The following is a 21,544-nucleotide window of genomic DNA, read 5'->3' as shown; positions in this document are numbered from 1 at the left end:
GTAAGCTCTTCTGGGCAGGGTCCTCTCTTCCTCCTGTGTCGCTGTCTGTATCTGTCTGTCATTTTCAACCCCTATTTAATGTACAGTGCCATGAAATATGTTGGCGCTATATAAATCCTGTTTTTTATTTGTATTATTATTACCAATAATAATAATAATAACAACAATATATCAAGAATAGAGGGAAAGTGTAACTTTAACCTGGATTTAAATAGCTTTTATAATGCATGAAGAATATTAGTTTGATGTGTGCTATTTTTAATGTGTTGTATAAGCAAGCTTAACAAAAAATCAGTGACAGATCCCACAAAACTTCCATTGTGCATTGACGTCAGTCCAGGAGAGGAAAATGTATAACAAGATAAAAGGTAAGGGCAGAGTTCAGCTTTAAAGGAATTCCCTAAAATCAACACAAAAAAATGACCGACTGGTTAAAGGATCAGCAAGTTTGGTGTATATTTCTAACCCCTCTGTAATGTACAGCACTACATAGTATGTTGGTGCTTTATAAATACACTTCCTATAGATAACAAACAATTGGCTGTATTCCCCATGCTGACAGGAGGAATTTTAATTGTTTGGAGCATAAAGAAAGTTTAATGTGTGGAATCCATTAAACGAGAGATTGACATTGTAACACTTAACAAATCAGTCTGAAGGATCATTTGTGGGTTCTTTACCCCAGGCCTTTCCTCCCCCTTTTGGGGCCAATTTAGGAGAGGACATATCCATCCAGTATGGCCAGCTACTGGGAAGAGCGAGAGCATAAAAAGTAATATCTTAAGGATGATGTTGCCAAGAGATTCTCAGTCTAATGGAAAGTTCTCTAAACCTCCTGATAAAGCAGATTTAATTGCTGCGAAATGCGTAGAGAACAGAGAATAATTTTATTAAGGATTTTATATGGTAAATCTTTTGATTATTCATATATGTAGAGTTGAGATCCATTGTTTTATGTGTTTTAATATTAAAATAAAACAATATTTTTAATTAATGATATTAAATGAATTATCAAAAAAATATTTTTCTGTGCTGCCTTAAAAGTCCCCTATACAGTTGTGATTGGTATTGCCCATGTTTTTGGGATGTGGCAGTGTGTTGAATTTTATTGAGAAGATAAATACTTTTCTTGATTTATAAATACAGTTTATTATTAATAATACATTTGGAAATGCAACTTTTTCACTATGAGCTCTTGTAACCTATGTGAATAAGAAGTATTTTTTTTTTGCTTCCCTCCCATGTTTAAATCTGATTATAAAATCTGCTTTATTCCATGAAAAACTCATATGCATTGTGTAGATCTTCATATGGCCTGATTTATTAAAGCTCTTCAAGACTGGAGAGGATACACATTCTTCAGTGAAGCTTGGTGATCCAGCAAACCTGGAATGGATTTCTTAAAAGTCATTTGCTATTTATTAGCATATGTTTTCAATCCTGGACCAGATCTATTCCATGTTTGTTGATCACTTAGGTCTACTGAAGAAAGTGAACCCTCTCCAGCCTCGGAGGGCCATTGAATTGATTGTTCAGGAAGTCTCTTCATAGCACAAAGTTATTGGTAAATCTAAAGCACATTGTGTATGGATTTTATTACAGATTGTAAAGTGTTCTGCTGGCTTTTAATATACTTTTGTAGAATTGACAGCACAAAACCTCCTCCCACTGTGGATAGGTATCCTATAGATAGTGTTATGATATATCATAGACTGGCCATTACCTGAGCCGGTCACGGTCCATCAATGCAGACATATCCACATTTTCTGCTAAATCTCTCCGGACACGTTCCTCTACAAATGACAATACACAGCCACATGAGCCATGTTAATAATCTCTGCATGGTAACATCAAGGTGACTCATTACTACCGACAATATAACAGCTTGAGCGTATTATCCACTAAATGATAGCGAGCATCCAACATAAATCCTAATCAGGAAACGCCTGAGATTACCATATAACGACAATATATTTATATACAATCAGTTTATAAAACAAGAAAACTGCAAATTTCTATTAGTCAGAAATACTAAAAATCACATATGATTTATATCAGGGCCCTGCGTTAGATTTACACCGATACTCATAGTTGTCTATTGATAAAGCAGTGAATCTGACACTGAAACATTCCTGGTGCAGAATAAATTACTGCCATTGAAACACATTCTGGAGGATTCTCCAAAAGGAAATTTTTCAGTGAATGTCAGATTCACTGCTTTTTTAAATAGACCCCCCTAGTATATATACATTGTTAGTGTCATATGTATCAACCTATTTATTTTTACACAGTATTTTTATAGCGCCATCATATTACACAGCCTTGTACAAAGTCATGACACTAACTGTCCCTCATGGGGGCCCACAATCTAATGTCGCTACCATAGTAATAACCTACATTATCATAGAATACACAACTTGTGTAAATAATACCCAATGGTTCATGTTTTGGGGGGCTATGTCTTGCCTTCCTCCTCAAATATCCATCTTTTTGGGTAAAAATATATAAACCTCTATAAACAAAAGCATTATTTGTCTAATAACAGGGCAAAATTATTAGAATTATGAGTTTATCCGCTCTCTGAACTCTTCTTCATTAAATTGTTGTCCCTGTGATAAATAGTAGTGAATATTTCTGAACTGATTAGTAGGCCAGCATAGCCAATACTGGCCCCTGTGCAGAAATGACTTGGCTTAGAGCTCCTGTGTGGCCCCTGTTGGCCTGGGCCCTTGTGCAACAGCACACTTAGCACCTCCCTATGTCTGCCCTTGGCAAAGACCATAAAAGTATATCCAAAATTTTTAATATTAATAAAAAGTATTTATAACAGTATTTATATAGCGCCAACATATTACGGAGCGCTGTACATTAAATAGGGGTTGCAAATGACAGACACAGACAGTGACAAAGGAGGAGAGGACCCTGCGGAGAGGAGCTAGTGGAATACCAGAGAGGAGGAGGTTACAGTAGTCCAGACGAGAGATGATTAGAGCGTGTACAAGGTGATTGGTGGTCTCTGGGAACAGGTAGGGGCGGATTTTGGAAATGTTTTGATATTGTGACTTGAACAAAGAAAATTGGTGTCATTCTCCTGGCTGTGCTGCATGGCAGGGCTATATATGGCTGAATTTCATAAGTTTCCCTAATTCTTTTTTATTTGACAAATCAGATCTGTATAGCCAGCAGTAGTTGTTGGACATTAAAAAACATTGACGAATTATGCTTAACCACAGTTTTTTGTTTGCTAATCTGTAGCATGACACATGCTAGTCACATGACACTTCGCCCCGCCCCCTCTCAACTCAAGGTGCTCCTTTAGGACTACATATCCCATCATGCACCCGCGTCATTACGTCCATAGAGGCGTGGCCTCTCCTGTTCGCACCGCTTAGTGAAGCAGTCCGTCATGGCGTCCTGGGCGAGAGGAGTGCGTGCAGTGTTGCTGGATGTCAGCGGTGTGCTGTACGACAGCGGGGGACCAGAGGGAGGCGCCGCCATCCCCGGTTCTGTAGAGGCAGTCAACAGGTAGGGCGAATGACACCAGGGGCGTGGCTGTGACTTACTGGGCGGGTCTGATTTGTTAAAGGTGTGGCTAACTATGAGGCGAGTTAACGGAGATATGTTGGGGCGGGACTAGTTAGACAGCACGTGCTTAGTATAGACATTCTGCTTATTCTTAGCGGGCTTCATGATTGGCTGGATACAATGTATACATAGCAACAACCAATAAGAATCCTCCAATATTCATAAATCAGTGTACATGGGTCTACTGATTGGCTAGATACAATGTAAACACAGCAACAACCAATAGGAATCTTTCATAGATCTTTTTTCTCTTTTTAATGTACAATGCTACATAATATGTTGGCGCTATATAAATCCTGTTAATATTAATGTTATTAATAGATCAGTGTACCTGTGTCTAATGATTGGCTGGATACAATGTACAACATTAACCTATAGGAATAATTAGTAATTCATGGAGCATTGTATGTGAGTCTACAGAATGAGCAAATACAATGTATGCAAAGCAATAACTTATAGAGATCCTTAATAAATTATATATCAGTTTATGGATTAAGGGGATACAATGTTTATACAACAATAACCAATAGGAATCCATCATAATTTATTGTAATCAATGTACAGCAATAACGTCTAGGAATCCTTTAGAATTTCCAGAATAATATACTTAGGTGGTGGGATAATTTGTATTATTGTGATAACTTTTACCGGCCAACCTACACTATTGGAAATACTTCTATCTATGTATCCATCTATTATACATAAAGTATATTTGTCCTGCTCCTTATTATGCTGCATCTGAAGAAATGCAAAACAAATGCAGCTTTTGATCTGCCACATGCATCACCTAATCAAAGTAAGCGAGATTTCGATAACCTAGATGTACATTCTAAATGCCCAAATGCAGGAAAGCAACATCCCCTGACCTCATTTCTCATTTAGGAAGCATTTACCATTATTTTATATGACTATTAGAACGAGACAGGGAAACCTTTTATTTCAATGTCTGTATTACCAAATCCTATTAGAGAGAACCTGACAAACTGGCTGATGGTTGGCAGAGCAGACCAGCACCACCAGATATAGTTCCCCGGCACTGCTTCTGGGAATGGCAGCCCCGGAATTAGATGGAATCTTCATCTGTGCTAGGTGGCAGCCATTAATTTGGCAAATTCCCTTAAAATGCCTCTTCTTTGTATATGTGCAATGTTCTCCCCAGGCCCTTTTAGCCGGGCGCACCAATCGGCACATTTCAGTTACTGTTTTTGGGTAGTTACTGAAGAGTTGAGTCACATTACAGGGTTTGCCACCCTCCTACAATTTCTTAGCTTAAAAAAAGTCCTGGGTTGAACACTGTGGTGGCATGGTTCTTGACCAAAATGGGCATCTGATACGTTGTATTGATACTGTGCCATCTAACATCCAGGCAGTAAGCAGCGTAATGATGACGTGCCTACAGACTCGTGGCTCAGTAGACTATGCTAAGCTGATTATCATTTACATATATTCCTCAGGAGCTGCAGAAGATATAAATCTGCTTTATCCACAGCAAACACATGTACCCAATGTGCTCATCTATTTCAGGATGCCAGTAAGAAAATTTACAGGAGGGGTGTGGATACCAGACCAGTCACCCTGCACAAGAAGAGGGATCAGCTATGACTGGTCTTTATATCGGGAGCACTGTGGAAAAGCATGAGTCTTGATACCAGGATATTGCCAGAATCAATTCACAAAGCTCACCAATATTCAAATAGGAATACTTCTACTCTTGACAATTCTGTTCATTTTTAATATCTGTGTGCCAGTGCTGAGTTGGCATAGGTAAACGCTTCCATTCGCCTTTGGGATCTCTTAAGTTGCGTGCACTCTGTATTCGTATCTTGACTTCCATCCACATCCAATTTCTGGAATGCCATCAAATCTCTACTAGCAGGTAGCAAACTGTGAGAGATATGGGGAGGAATGTTCAACAATTATATTGCACAGCATGTCCTTCATGTATTATAAGGGTCATGTCATAAGATACAAAATTGGGCCGATACCCTGATCTTGCGGTTATAACATGGTAGTAGATCAATGTATTACATTTCTCCTGTACACTGACATCATTGTAGTAACATTAGCCTTCCTGCACTAAGGTGTCTCATGTCCACTATATTTAGCCTCCTATATTTACCTAGAGGTCAGCCCGTGACAGATGAGGCCAAGCCTAAATATTAACCAACTTACAGTATTTCCAGTTTGCTTGGCACATGTGGCTGCTGGAAAATTTACTGTAACACAGCAATCACAACGCTCCTGATAATGTTGTTGACATTAAAAAGTAAATGGTTATTTTTCCTTCTGTTTAGATTGCCTGGCTGGTGACCTAAGCAAAGCTTTCAATGCAGGTCAAAGACTTTCTCAAGTACTTTATCCGATCCAACTCAATATTCAGCCCTGAGGAAGGGGGACCAATGAGCCCCTGAAATGGGTTGGCCACTACCCGGACCTTTCATTTATGGCAAATAAAGTTCTAAGTAATGTGCCCAGTGTTTGTGGCATGGTTATGGTGAGAATCCTTGGACTCACAAGCCTGAATCTAACTCCCTGAAGATTCTGTATACTAGGGATCGGTTACCCTCCAACATTCCATCTTATGTTGCAACTTGCAAACAGCACTGGAAAAAGACGATGGGGGGGGGTTTGGGTAATATTTGTCAGGAGTTTGAATTTTCACTGTAACCCCAAACAAATTTTTTTTTAATTTTGGGATGGATTATAGAAGAAAGAGAATCTTTGATAGATTTTTATTGTGGTCTATCTGGTCCTGTTTTCAAAGCTACATTGTAAGCAGGGTAGAAAAACTCTGACAAAAAGCTTTAAACGTTTCAATTCCTTTTAATTGTAATCAAAAACTAAAACTAAAATGACTTATTTATACCTGGAATCTCTGAAAAACTAGGCATTAACTAAGGCTACGTACAGTTACAATCAATACTATGTGCAAGTAACAATCACAAAAAATTGTCATTTGAAAGGATCTTTCACGATCCTTTCCAATAACAAAAGAATGAACGATGCATGAAGAGCGTTATACATGCAGCCTTGTTCTGCTCTATGGACAGGGAAGGGGGAAGAACGACGAAGCAGCACCCCGCTACGCTCTCTCCTTCACTTTTTTATTATTATTGTTAAACTTGACTTATATAGCGCCTTCAAATTAAGCAGTGCTGTACATTAAATTGGGGCTGCAAATGAAAGACAGATACAGACAGTGACACAGGAGGAGAGGACCCTGCCCCAAAGAGCTTACTATCTAGGAGATGGGGGAATCCAGTCATCGATAATCTGGTTCCTTCAGTTTTCCGGCATGGGTTTCGGAGCGCATTTTTAATCCGGGCGCCTATCCGGCTCCTGACTATCCAGGCTGTGGAAGTTGTTGGATTTTTGAATGTCAACTGTAGTAGGTCATTGGAGGAGCGAAAAAGAGCGGCTAGGGGTGTATATTTTTTTTTTACCAGGTCAAATAGGTAAGTGGGACAAAAACTGTGGTACAAAAACTTCACTTCCATTAGGATCGTTTGTGGATCCGCCAAGATGGATCCATGAACGACGAGTGCTGAGCTCTGACACGATTATCAGACAAGAATCATCTAAAGCGTGTACGTAGCCTAATATTTTGGAGAGTCGCACTTTGCAGAAGCTGACTGCTACTAGCTGGCACTTTTGTGAAATGTTGGCTGGGGCTGTCCTCATCTGTAGTTTGATTTTTAAAGAACACCAATACAGTGTACTAGTTTCATAAGAAACTTAGCAAAACTCTTCCAAATGCCAGGATTTGTTCCCTGTATCAATGTGTCTCTTTCCTGAAGTCCTTTCTGGATTTGCCAGAGGAGTTACAAGTAAAACTTGTTCAGGAAGCTCCTGCCTATTCTCTAGAGAGCTTAGTGAAGAATAATCTGTAAATTATTAAACAAATACAATGACATTTTAATGATATATAATAAGAGAGGAATACAAACAGCTATTGTATAAGAAGACACGGATAAGACAGGGGTGGAACTGTCTGTGCCCAATCAATGTGGTGACAAGTATAGGGCTTGTTTGTCATTTGCATTTGTAAGTGTGCCAGGACAATAAACAGCAGAAGGTGGTGACACACTTACAAGAGCACAACAAGGCTCCACTGAACATATGAATAAGCTGGTGGGATATTTACAGTTTATTGTTGGAGAGTCTGCTGTAAGATACTGAAAACCAAGGCACAAGTGAGCATCTGCTGGCTTGGTGTCCATCTTTGTCTCCCTCCAGGCCAAACAAGCCAACGATTGTGAGGAGGTCCAGCAGACACGGCTTGTAAACCTCAACCACCCTCAGAGAGCCTCTACTGTGATGTGTTAAACCAAGAATTTATAAACCATAACAAGGCCTTCAAAGTACGTTAACAGTTTGATTTCTTTGCCGGAATTCTCTTTGTTCTGGTTAATGTTGTCTCCACTATATAATTGTAAAGCTAAAACTCTGTGGGACTTCTTTTGTATGAAAAGCTGAGGTTAAGTGGCAGTAAACTAGTGGTATTATCTCCCTTTTTGTAATTTTTGAATTTCTGTTAAGGTTGTGATGACAAAAAGTCATATTTAAAGCTCATATAATATAATAATACTAAATTATTAGAGTGGGGGTGTAAGACATCGTAGCCTCACCCCATTACAAACAGAATGATGCAAGTCAATGGGCCTGATTTATTAAAGCTCTCCAAGGCTGGAGAGAATATATTTTCATCTGTGAAGCTAGGTAATCCAGCAAACCTGGAATAGATTTTTTCAAAGTCATTTGCTATTTGCTAGCAATTTTTTTTAAACCTGGACCAGATCCATTTAAGGTTTGCCGAATCACCCAGCTTTACTGATGGAAGTATATTCTATTTGGCCTTGGAGAGCTTTAATAAATCAGGCCCAATGTTGGTATCTCAGTGGAATTACCAAGTGGCTAAACAGAGTGTTTGGGTAATGAAGGGAAGCATATGCTGGTGGTGGTGGCATTTCAGCATAGGGACACTTTAAGGGCCCATTCATACCCCTTGAATTGGCCTTGGTTGGTCAACACAGCACCAATGAAAGGCCAAGACAAACTGCCTTCATCCCAGTGGTATTAAGATGTACCAGTGCTCTGAATTGGGGTGTGTTGGTGGAAATGGATCATGTTGCATTTAAACACAGTGGCGCATGCTGGAAATGATCATTCGTTATTGTCTATAGGTGCCCACAGCATAGTTTAGTGATATGCTGTGCCAGATCACTAACCAACTGACCGGTAATACCACTTATTTCATTTATAGAGCAGGGTTTCTCCCTTCTGTCTCCCTCTCCCAATTGCTCGAAACAGCGATCATTCATTCCAGTGTCTCCCCAAATCATCATCAAGGGGCAATATTAACTGAGCATCTGTAAGGAGCCCAGTGTTCTCCCCGGCCCCTTTTACCCGAGTGCACCACTCAGCACTTTTCAGTAACACCCGGCTGTTTTGGGTTACTAAAGAGTTGGGTCACAATACAGGGGGCACCACTCGCCTAAAATTTCTTCTTACCCCACTTAAAAAAAATTCTGGTTAAACATTGGAGCATAAGTCACCGGCCTGTTATGTACAAACCAAGACAATCCCTATGGGCTGGTGTTGCTTGAGATTTTTGCCAAAATCTCCTGAAAAAAAGAAATTACATGATACAACTATCTAAATGACAACTTGTAATTAGGTGAAAATAAGAATAGCAGGAAATCACTGCATACTTTATTTTGTTTACTGGTGATGAGTGGTCCTCAAATGTCCCACTTTTTACCATCTCCCATAAAAATAAATGTTGCTGATTAGGCTTTTGTGTCTCTTTAATGAGGGAACAGATGCTGCAATCACAATTCCGATTCCTGTCAGGAGCCAATTAATGATTAAACAGCACACGGGCATCTCCACAGCTAATTGTTTTACCAACACAGATGTTTTGTGGAAGTCATAAAAGATCAGAAGAGCTGATTGTTTGCTGGAATAGGGATCGCATTAACCTCCTGCCATTCAGACATCAAAATGAGCGGGAAGTGCATAAGACATTACTGGACACACCGACATACTGAAGTGTGACAGTAAGATCAGTATTTCTATATTGGGGGAGCATTGGGTGCAACAAGGCAACATAACCTCTCAGGCAAAGGGAACCAAATGTCCATCACTAATACAGTGTGCATTACAGCACTACATTCATAAAACACAATGCATTCTGTATTTGTATTGTTTGTTTCCTCTACAACAATGGTCCCCAACCTTTTGGACGTCACGGACCACTAAATGTACGAAGTCCGGACCACGCATGTGCGGGGAGTCGTGTGTCATTCAAAGGGGAAGAAATTTCCCCCAGAGTGACGTCATGATGCCAGAACCTGTCCACCTGTCCAGGTACACAACCCACCCTTAGCTTGCGATGCATACAAGGGCCATGGTCTGCGGCTTACCCAGTTTTCCTGTATCGGGTCGTGGTCCTGGTATCCCACTTCATCTTGGCACCATCTTCTTTGACCTTCTTCCTCCTTTGTATGTCACTGATGGGGGAAAAAAAGAGTGCTGATTTCACTGGGCATGTAATCGAGCATGTGCAGAAGGAGCACCCAGAGGGCCTCCCGGGATGCATGACTTGGGTATCCCAGGATGCTCTGCGCTCCCATTTAGTTTTATTTGCTGCAGCGAATAAGACAGAAAGAAGAGGAGCTTTAAAAAAAAAGGGTTTTAAACCCCTCCCCCAAAAAAGGTGATTTTTACCTTATTAAATAGGTTGTTTACTCTTTTATGTAAGGTAAAAATTGAAGTTTAAGTCCGCTTTATCCTATTGAGAATCTTTGGGTTGTGCTGGAGAAATTTTTACACAGCATTCTGACTCTCCCATCATCAATAAAAGATCTCGGTGAAAAATGAATGCAGCTCTGGTTGGAATAAATGTGAAATTGCATGAGCTTATCGATGATCTATGCTACAGAAACACATGCTGTAATCAAAACCAAAGGTGGTCCAACCAAATATTAGAAATAATAATGTGTGACTTTTTTCTCATTTTCTCCTCCAGCAATATGCAGAAAACACTGCAAAGGACACCTCAAGCTTTACGTTTTTTTAATTTAAATGTGGGGTAATAACTGTAGTGACCTGTACTGTATATTGAGCAGTAGTCGCTCTCTGTGGTTCTCTTTTGCCTTGTTATTGTTTATTTAATGTACAGGGCTGCATAATATGTTGGGGTTATATAAATCCTGTTTATTAATAATAATAATAATATTAATATTATTAATATTGTGCAAGTTTGATGCAAACTTTGATTTGTAGAATAGTCACCTTACCCTGAGTGGTAGCAATGTTTAAAACTTTCACTCTTTTTTGGTGAAAGGCTGAAAGCTTAAAGTAATCAATTTACCAATAAGTATACCATAAAAAAGAGAATATCCAAGCCATTTGGAGAGCTGTGGATTCATGTTCTGTGTCTATTATTCCTTCCCACCTTAGTAAGTCTCTGCCCGGTGAATTTTAGGGGCCCAGAAACTGATTGGGCTCCATGCTTTTCCAGGGTCAGTAACTCAATGGATACCCATGGCAGCCACCCATCTTGAAAAATATATAACATGGATATTAGGAAGCTGGCATGCAATAAAGTATAAAGTGACCCAAAAACACAAGCAGTATTGTGTAAACTCTTTTGATGTGGTTTAAATTCCATTCAAAGTTCACTTAACACATCGACCCACCAACTCAACCATCAACTGATTCTTATTGTACCTATAAAAAAAAAAACATTTAAAAATTGAAATCCCTGTGCACTGAATATGCAAAGATTCTCTTGCGGAACACAATAAACTTCATGGAGTTGTATCTATTGTAAGTCCTCCAATGTGTGTATTATATCTGACTCTGTAAGGGTTATAGAGTTCTACAAGTCAGCAGGGATGGACGCACCATATTGTATTCATGTCCTTTATACCTTTCCCCATGTTCAGGCAGTGTGGGAGGGCCCTTGTTGAAAAAAATTACTGTTACATGGAAGAACAGATGTTGATTTGGTCTCTTCCTCCTCGTCACACCCGCTGTTCATTGTTCTGAGAAGGTCGCATACTCATTTATTAGGTATAATTGGTCCCTCATCTACGTTGCTCACCTGCATCATTACCCTCCAAGTGCGCCACGCATCGCTGGCATATTAGTGGCGTACTTTGGGACCTCGTTATCTCTTTATCCAAATGGCCTCATTTAAAAGAGAAAAGCTTACGTTATGAAGGGCAATTACACATTAAGTGTTATGCATAATTTTCATCTGTCCGATGTCTGGAGGTATAAGCCCAGGGCTGTATTTAACCTCCGGATGTGAGGCCTGAAGCTGCAGAGACACCATGCAGTGTGGACTTTTCCCAACCTAAAACTCTGTTGTAATCTGTATCCAAACATCCTGACAGCCTTACCCATAACCCTACTTCAAAATGTAAACCAATTTCTATAATTAGATAGCACCTAATGTAACACTTTATAGCATCAAATACCAGTTAGCCCTTAGCATTCCAAAAGTCTTGGCATTTATTGCTGGCATTGCTGACATAATAGGGTTCCAGTAATACCCAATTAAAATTCACATTAGCTTTACCATACCATGTCATTATTTAAGTAAACATTTGTTTCTTGTCTTAAAATCTCATAGAACTATTAACAGACTGTAGTATATTTAAATATTCACAATCTTTTTTTTTTTTATCTGCAGCTTTCAATAAAATTATACCAGATAGTCTTGCCAGAAAGGTTTTAATGGCACTTCATGGTATGGTTTATGCACCCCCTGTTCTAGAATAACAATCTTCCTTCAAAGCAGAAGAACCTGAATAGTGCCAGTTCTGCTTTTTAATTTTATATTATCATTATTATCGCACATTTATTTATATAGCACCAACATATTACGCAGCCCTTTACAAAGTTCATAATCACTAACTTTCCCTCAGAGAGCTCACAATCTAACATCTCTACCTCAGTCACATTTCTTTCCTACAGTCTAAGGTCAATTTTGGGGGGAAGCCACTTAACCTAACTGCATGTTTTTGGAATGTGGGAGGAAACCAGAGTACCCAGAGGAAATCCACACAAACACGGGGAGAACCTGCAAACTCCATGCAGATAGTGTCCTGGCCAAGATTCAAACCTGGGACCCAGCGCTGCAAAGGCCAGAGTGCTAACCACTGAGCCACTGTGCTGCCTATCAGAATTATTAGAATTTATTAACAGCCCTTCTAATTTTTTAGGATTCGGCAGTCTGGCCTGAAGTTACGTTTTTGCACAAATGAGTCACAGGCCACAAGGAGTCAGTTTGTCCATAAACTGCAGCGATTTGACTTCAGCATCTCTGAAGAAGAAGTTACTGCTCCTGGCCCAGCAGCAAAAAAGATGATGCAGGAAAGAGGACTGAGACCACATTTGCTGGTCCATGATGGTAACAAACCTCCCCCTTTATTAAGCAAAGTTTTTATCAATGTTTTGGAATTAATTAGCAACTTTAATTTGGTTACCACAATAAAAAGCTCTTTGTTCTAAAAGTAATTATCTGGCCACCAAATGTATTTTAGCTTAATTTTATTGTACGTTTGTATGTATATTGTTCCTATCCATCCATAATCTCTATCTTGGCATTATGGATAGATAAAAAGTTAGCAAAGAATTTTGGTGTCTCCTGGAAGTAATTTTTTTCCAATTGTACATCTTAAAGCAGAGCATTCAATAAAATTGAGACACAGCTTATCCAGTAGTCCCCCAACACCCCCAAAAAAAGTAAAAAAAAAGTTGTGCTTTAGCATATTCCTGTGGGATTCCTCAGCTCTGCCAGCAGCCAGTAATGTCACCAGTGCCCAAAGCTGAGATTCAAAGTAGATATTATTTTTTTCTTCAAATGGTTTATTTTTTTTAATGTGTGGTTTGGAGGGTTTTTCGGGTAAGTAGACTTTAAGTTATAATTTTACTTATCCCTGAATCAGTGGAAATCTCCTATCATATCTAAAATTAGTAAGGGTTTAAAATAAATTATGGGTTTGGATTTTATAAGAGCAGCTGTACACCATTTAGGGCTTCCCATGAGGGGAGTCAATACTCAGAGCTTGTAACTGTTGTAAGTTTTTTATATCTTGTACTTGTAAATGAGCATTACATTTTTTAATCCATATAGACAGCACTTTACTGTTAAATGATGTAGCAGTGATTTCCTCCCTCCTACAGATCTCCTACCGGAGTTTGACTCCATTGATAAGTCCGAGCCCAATTGTGTTGTGATTGGTGATGCAGCTGAGAATTTCTCCTATCAAAACGTGAATAAAGCATTTAATGTGCTAATCGGTCTAGAGAAACCGGTTCTTATATCTCTGGGAAAGGGGTAAGTGCTTTGTGTGTTTTTTTTTTTTTATATTTATGCAGCTTCCTAATAAGTATACCATCAGCTATGGATTATCAGCATTCTTTTCCATTGCACAAATCAATATGAAGATCTTTCTAAAAGGCAAACAATGCAGGTAAAATACTAATATTATTCAGGAAAGTAAATAATCATAAAGCTTTATGAAAATAGGAAAGCCCACTTCATTTAAATTTAAGGTCACTTTGCAGCTAAATACAAGGCTATATACACATTCTAGATGGATGAATATTAAATTACTGACAAATTGTAACATAGTTAGGTTGAAAAAAAAGTCCATCAAGTTTAGGCACTAGGGAAATAAACATATCCTAGATAAAACTCCATGGAGTGATCTTTAAATAATGTATCGGCTCCCAGTACAGCGGTCTGCCCGAGTCTGCAAACAGTTGTGTCATTGCCATATGTACAGAATTGTAGGTTGATGTGTCTTTCTATATAAATGTCCCATTATTGTTTATTTTAAACAACAATTATCTTACATGTTCAAGTTGATTAAAAAATGTAGCTGCTCATTTACATTAGTCCTGTGCTATATGACCTGTATGGCATGAGCTACAATCGATGGAATGCAATATACTTTCCCAAGAGTCTGCATCTGATTGGCTGAAAGAGCCGCCCCTCTATTCCCTCTTACATCTAAGCAGGGAAAGGGCTATATATTAAAAGAGATATAGGTACTTATTCTAGAATCACATCTACTATCCAGGTAGTGATTTCTATATCTGGATAGATATCCGCTTCAATAACCTATAATTATACAAATAAATTAATGACTGTTCTTTTTTACATATGCATTACTGTGCATTTTTTTTAAATGTTGTGATTGTTAGCCAATACTTGGATTAAACTATGTCTCTTTTTTTATCACAGACGTTACTATAAAGAAACTGATGGCTTAAAAATCGACGTAGGTGCCTACATGAAAGCTCTGGAGGTAAAGACTTCTTTTTATTTCTCTGTGACTGCAGCTTATGTATTACTTACAGCTCAGTGATCTTTGTTTTTGTTTTTCACCAGTATGCCTGTGATATTACTGCTGAGGTTGTGGGAAAACCATCACAGAATTTTTTCATGTCTGCAGTGAACGAGATGGGAGTGAAGCCAGATGAGGTAATAATAAAAACTCAGAACTCAGCATGGATGTATATGGGCAGATATAGCAAGAATCATACTGGGGAAATCTGTGTCTACCCAGCGGTGCATGAACATTTCTTTGATGCTTTGAGAATGCAAGATATCCTAAGAATTTGGAAATTTTTTTGAGCCAAGAGCACCTCTAACTGGTGCAAACTCTCCATAGAATTCAGACTTATTCAGTTTACATCAAATTATTGCTGAATTGGGAGCATCACGTGCTATACCTGGGGTGTTTATGGCCACTTTGGCTAATAGAGTTGCACATACAGGCCTTATATATACAGTTAGGTCCATAAATATTTGGACAGGGACAACTTTTTTTTAATTTTGGTTCTGTACATTACCACAATTTTCAGCTTTGAAGTGTAATATTCATAAATGGCCAAGTCAATCACCTGATATAAACCCAATTGAGCATGCATTTAATTTGTTGAAGACTAAACTTCGGACAGAAAGGCCGACAAACAAACAGCAACTGAAAGCCACTGCAGTAAAGGCCTAGCAGAGCATTAAAAAGGAGGAAACTCAGCATCTGGGGATGTCCATGAGTTCAAGACTACAGGCTGTCATTGCCAGCAAAGGGGTTTTCAACCAAGTATTAGAAATGAACATTTTATTTTCAGCTGTTTAATTTGTCCAATTACTTTTGAGCCCCTGAAATGAAGTGATTGTGTAAAACAAGGCTTTAGTTCCTCACATTTTTATGCAATCTTTTTGTTCAACCCACTGAAATTAAGCTGAAAGTCTGCAGTTCAACAGCATCTGAGTTGTTTCATTTAAAATTAATTGAGGTAATGTACAGAACCAAAACTAGAAAAAAGTTGTCTCTGTTCAAATATTTATGGACCTAACTGTATATATATATATATTTTTTTTTTTTTTTTATTATTGCTACACTGGGGTTAATGCAGAGTTAAATTCAATGCTGGATTCATTGTAGCTAATATTCTGATCCTACCCCAGTTTGCTAACCCAATGTGACACTCAGATCAGGGTATACCAAGAAGCTAAACTTGAAAGTGCTCATTAATAATCATTTAACTTGGTCTGTCGTTCTCAGTTCTCAATAGGATGGGTTAAGGGTGGCATAAATCATCTGTGCGTTGCTTCAGCCCAACAGGCAAGTCCTATTAAAAAAACAAGGGCGTACCCCAGTACCCCAATTCTTTTGATGGTTGTACCATCCTCTGCTCTCATACAGTACTCATTGGCCTACATTACCAGGTGGGTAAAATGTTATATTCCAGTTTAGTGTGTTAGTTACACCCAACATAACACAAAATATAGAGAAATTGACGTTTCCACTTACTTAGTTTGAAATGTTAAGTATTAAGCCACTCCTCTAGGGTCTAATTTATATAAATAGTTCAAAAGAAAGAAAAGAGAGGAGTTTCAAGGCTGCTAGTGAAGTATTATTGTGAAGGGCAGCATTAATGCTTCATGGAACCAAAAAAAGTGTATACAGTACATCTGTTACGTACCCCTGAGGAAGCCTGTGAGGCGAAACACTTCGGGAAACGAGACGTTACTTCCAACTATTTACGCTACATTCTAATACCAATACCCAGTATAGTTAATTCATGTCTAGTCCAGCAGTATCCATCCCATGATTTCACAATGAGAGACGGATGCACACAAATATTATGTTGACGTATAATTTTACCTGCTTAAAAACCCTGCTAAATATAATACTTCACAAGCAGCCTTGAAACCCCTCTCTTTTCTTTCTTTTGAACTATTTATATACATCCAACATAAAGTAGGCAACATTATCCAAGAAGACCATTGGTATGCCACAAGTTTTTTTTTGAAGATTTTCCTGTTTTAGGTTCATAAACATGATCCAGCTGAATTTGTAATATGGGAGTCCTGAACCTCACCTCTGTTGTCTGTCACATACCAGGCTGTCATGATCGGCGACGATGTGGTTAATGACATTGGTGGAGCTCAGAGGTGCGGTATACGAGCGGTGCTTGTGAGAACTGGAAAATACAGGTTGGATTTTTGTGTGTGTTTGTGTGAAGTCTACTTCTCTGTGTATTATATATGTGTGTGTATACAAACTGTGGAAATTTTAAAAGAGCATATTAACATAACAAACAGTATAAAAAAAACCGACATGGATATAGAAAGCGACAAAAGAAAATACCAAGGTACAATACTCGTATATCAAAAGCAGTACAATATTTCCAATTATTATTAAATTTATATTAATTAAACTTAATATAAGCTAGTGTCCATTCATAGTGGTAATTGGAATGTATTTTTTGTAAAACTTCAGACAGATTTTAGAATGATTTTATACATTAACTATGGACATATGGGCTGCAATGAGAATATGGTTTGACTGTTCTTCCTTTCTTCTAGGCCTAGTGATGAAAACCATCCTCAAGTGAAGGCAGATGGATATGTGGACAACTTGGCCCAGGCTGTGGACATCCTACTGGCTTCTGGGGTAGCTGGTCACTGACGCACTAGAAATTAATTTTCTAGCATTGGTGCCTTCATATGGCAGCAGGAGCCACCTCTGGAGGAGACTTAGGACAGTAGGACTAACCATAACTTGAATAACCATATACTTGAATAAACGAAGCCACGTATGTCACAGCACTAATAGGACATTTTAATGGAAGTGTGGTACAAATTAATGTCATAACCTGGCCATCTTTGGCTGATTAGGAAAAAATTTTGGAATTTTAGGAGATGTTATAAAAAGGAAGCATGCTGTAGATTGACAATAAAATAGTATATCTAAGTAGTAATAGGCCAACTCAGGTGAGCAAAGGGATTTGTAAAACAGTGAATATGAAAATATTTAGTTTATGTAAATATAAACATTCAGGATTGCACTGTCTAGAATCTTAACGACTGTTCTGTAGCCAGAGTTTAGGTGAATCTCGGTAGATAAGACAAGATGGTAGGTAGATAAAATACCTTGCCTTTTGCCTAATCCTGCTGTAACACATGCACATTGTCCATAATCAGTAAAGCGGTGCTTCATTCTGCTGGTGATGCACAGAACTGTAGGAAAATACTCGCATTTCTTTGTAGCTGGCAAACAAAATACATGTGAAGTGTTAAAGTGATGAATTTTGAGGTGATACAACCTACGCTGCTAAACTGGTTGACATCTCATAGAAAAAGGGGAGCACTATGACCTTTTAAACTTCAGACCTTTGTTTCAGAACTGGGCTAACGTAAAAGAAAATTCAACGTAAGCAGTTGCAGCATTGTGCAGGCAGGAGCAGGACCACAAGGTTTAGAGCTCTGGAAGTTTCTGTGCCACCTCCCTTTGTGGAGAGTACTTTATTATCCTATAATGTTTGACCTGAATATAACTTCCATATTTCCCTGTTGTCACTCTTTTCTGTAAAGCAGGCTAATATATGATAACATCTACTTGTCATCATTTGCATCTCTGCACTTGTACATGTGGTGATGCCTTCCTTTATTTGGTCCACAGTTTTTTTTGTAGTCTTCATTTTTCTTATTGAGAAAGAAGGACTGGCATTCACTCACACCAGGATATTTGTAGATGAAAAATCTCTTGCATATTTAAAAACACTCATCGGAGTCCTAAATAATGGTTGACAAGCTCATATCGGGAGCAGTGCTTGCAGGGTCCTAATATTTTGATGCTGCAACGGACACTTGCAAAGTAGTTTTTTACCTCTGCCAGCATGAACACAAGGTTCATAGTCCTCACACACGGAAGATAAAAGGTGCTATTCTAGCTATGTGAGAGGACTACAGATCCCAGCAGTTACCTAACATATAGAATACTGTGCTAACATGCAGCATAACATTACGCTGGTGGATTACCACCAAATATAACATCTCATGTTATACCTAATTTCAGTGTTTGCAGGTTTGTAGTCATGCAAGCTATTTTGGTGTAATATTGCTTTAATAATTAAATGTTGATGATCAATTTTATCTAGCAAACTGGGCACTTTTTTAGGGGGCTGTGGAGATTTCAATCATTTCTTACAACATTCATACAATATTCTAATTATTGCCTATTCTGATAAAAAATCTAGAAAATAAATTGAGTTTAAAACATGATTTGGCGCAGTTGCTGGTGTTTTTCAGTAGTGCTGTTATAGGTCATTTAAAGCAATGGTTCACTCAAAGTGATATTTCAGTTTTTACAAGATGCAGTAAAAAGCCAATGTGCCAGGTTATAAAAAAAAATGTAAGATCAAAGGTTACTGTAGTGAAAGATTTAATATCATCACCTCTTTAGTTACTCATGGCTTCTACCTCTCCTCCATTCCAGCTCTGCAGATTCTACTTTGAAAGCATCCGTGCCTGTTAACAATTGTGCTGTGCTTCCTTTCTTAGACCATCACTATGAGCTGTCATATAGGAAATAATAAAAGTGCTACTATTGCAGATTTGTGGAGGAATGTCAGGTTACCAAAATAAGATGAACCACACACAGATCCCTAGATATAAGAGTTCGGAATTATAGAAAGAAAATGTCCTGCATCCAGAGCTAAAATACCATCCAACTGCCCAACCTGAACACCTTCCTGCCTGGTGCCGTGGCTTAAATCTCCTTCTTGGTTGCTAATCTTAGACCCCCCCGTGTCTGACCTTAAGCATAAGGCAACTTTTCTTCAATCTAACCCCTAAAGCTACACACACACGCTTGCAATGACTAAGGACTGCACGATGCATGAACGAGTGTTGTACATACAGCACCATTCTGCTCTATAGAGAAGGGAGGGGGAGAACGATAGAAGGGCACCCCGCTGCACGTTTCTCCCCATCGCTTTCATTAAGATCGTTTACCGTCTGTGGATACGCCAGGACGGTTGTTCGGACAATAGACAATGAGCGCTGTACACATGACAGATTCCTGTCTGATATCGGCCATGGGACGATTATCGGACAAGAACCATTAGACGTGTGTATGCAACATAACAATAACTGGGGAAAAGCGACCTTCCAGGTTGGGACAATTTACCAGGTAGGCTATTTTTGGCACTTGCACTGCATGCAATCTGCAGGATCCTCTCCTCCTCCTGTGCCACTGTATTTGTCATTTGCAACCCCTATTTAATGTACAGAGCTGCTTAATATGTTGGCGCCATATAAATCCAGTTTGATAATAATAACAATAATAATAATGCAACTATTTATTCTAATTATAAGGCTTCAATTTTCAGGTCTGCGCTCATGCCACATCAGTTGCAAGTTTGTCTCATGCCTTGTTAGAATATTAAATTCTTTTCTATTCTATCACTATTTGTGATCTCTACCTCTAAAAATGCTAGCTGCATAGCTGACGCTAATCCTTGGCAGTACGTGGAAGCATTGACCTGAACATGAATGCCAAGGACAACTGAGGTTTGTAAGCTTCATCCTTGTTACAGGGCAGTATTGAAGCCAGAGAGTTTAGCAACTATTCCTTATATATCATCTAAAATGTATACATTTATATTCTTTCTACTTTATTTATATTTATGTATATATTCTTAGGAGGAGGTCTGCATGGCAGCAATATGTGTGTGTATCTCAGCATATGTTCTCTTTATTTTATCTTATGTATAGTTTGAGGTGCAGCAGTAAAGATCATAAAAGTATAGAATCCTAAATTGCTTTGTTACTGTTTGGAGCTGCCAGACACTGAATTTTTCAGCTTTGGCCATGAAGTGTTAGTTACGCTCTTGTTGTAACTTGTAGAAATAGAAGTCCATCATGGCCAACGCTCAAAAATATTCAGTAACCAAACAATAAAAAATTTAGTCTGCTATACTTACCTTATCTCCGTTGGGTATCAAGGCTGTCCACAAACTAGACTCATAAAAGAATATTGCAGAGAGCAGTGCCACATCATGTGGGTGCTGAAATATCTGGCATCCGCCCACTGCCATGTGCAGAAGATTGCAAAGAGCACATATTAAGTCACATGATCCAGCCAAACACCTCTAGAAAAATGCAACTAAAGTATGCAACTGTTTTGCTTGTTTTAAGGCTGAACCAATAATTCAAGAGTTGGAGGCCACAATAAGTAAAGCTTGTATTGTATTAAAACTTTTTTCCTTGGGCAGGACCAGCTCTTTAATTTAAGTGCAAATATAGATGAGATTAGTGCAAGAATATATTTAAACTCTTCACTTGTAAGCTCTTCTGGGGAGGGTCCTCCCGTGCATAATATGTTGGTGCTATATAAACACTGTTTTTTTATTATTATTAATAATAATAATAATAATAATAATAATAATATTGGTAAACACAAGGGGGTCTGTTTATAAAATAGGGAATCAGACATTCCCTGGTGGAGAATCTTCCAGGTCCATGTGTTTCAATGCCAGTAACTGATTCTCCACCAGGGAATATTTAACCACCTGAGCGTTACACTGAGGTCTAGATTTCTGTACTAAAAGTGATCCACTGTTTTTCATGAAATTTTTTTTT

At 38.5% G+C, this 21,544-nt stretch overlaps 1 protein-coding gene across 1 annotated transcript in view; it reads left to right on the top strand.

Annotated features, from left to right (window-relative positions):
* Nucleotides 1-3,360: 3,360 nt before the first annotated feature.
* Nucleotides 3,361-21,544, top strand: part of LHPP (phospholysine phosphohistidine inorganic pyrophosphate phosphatase) — a 24,625-nt gene continuing 6,441 nt past the window's right edge. The window contains exons 1-7 of the mRNA XM_072425162.1: nt 3,361-3,525; nt 12,822-13,009; nt 13,786-13,939; nt 14,852-14,915; nt 14,999-15,091; nt 17,022-17,113; nt 17,486-17,573. Coding sequence (XP_072281263.1) covers nt 3,407-3,525; nt 12,822-13,009; nt 13,786-13,939; nt 14,852-14,915; nt 14,999-15,091; nt 17,022-17,113; nt 17,486-17,573 — 798 coding nt within the window. The 5' untranslated portion in view covers nt 3,361-3,406. The remainder of the gene's footprint in view (nt 3,526-12,821; nt 13,010-13,785; nt 13,940-14,851; nt 14,916-14,998; nt 15,092-17,021; nt 17,114-17,485; nt 17,574-21,544) is intronic.

Source organism: Pyxicephalus adspersus, chromosome 10, assembly GCF_032062135.1.
Source record: "Pyxicephalus adspersus chromosome 10, UCB_Pads_2.0, whole genome shotgun sequence".
Lineage (NCBI taxonomy): Eukaryota > Metazoa > Chordata > Amphibia > Anura > Pyxicephalidae > Pyxicephalus > Pyxicephalus adspersus.
The sequence above is the reverse complement of the archived record's forward strand: the minus strand, read 5'-3'. Positions and strand labels throughout refer to the sequence as shown.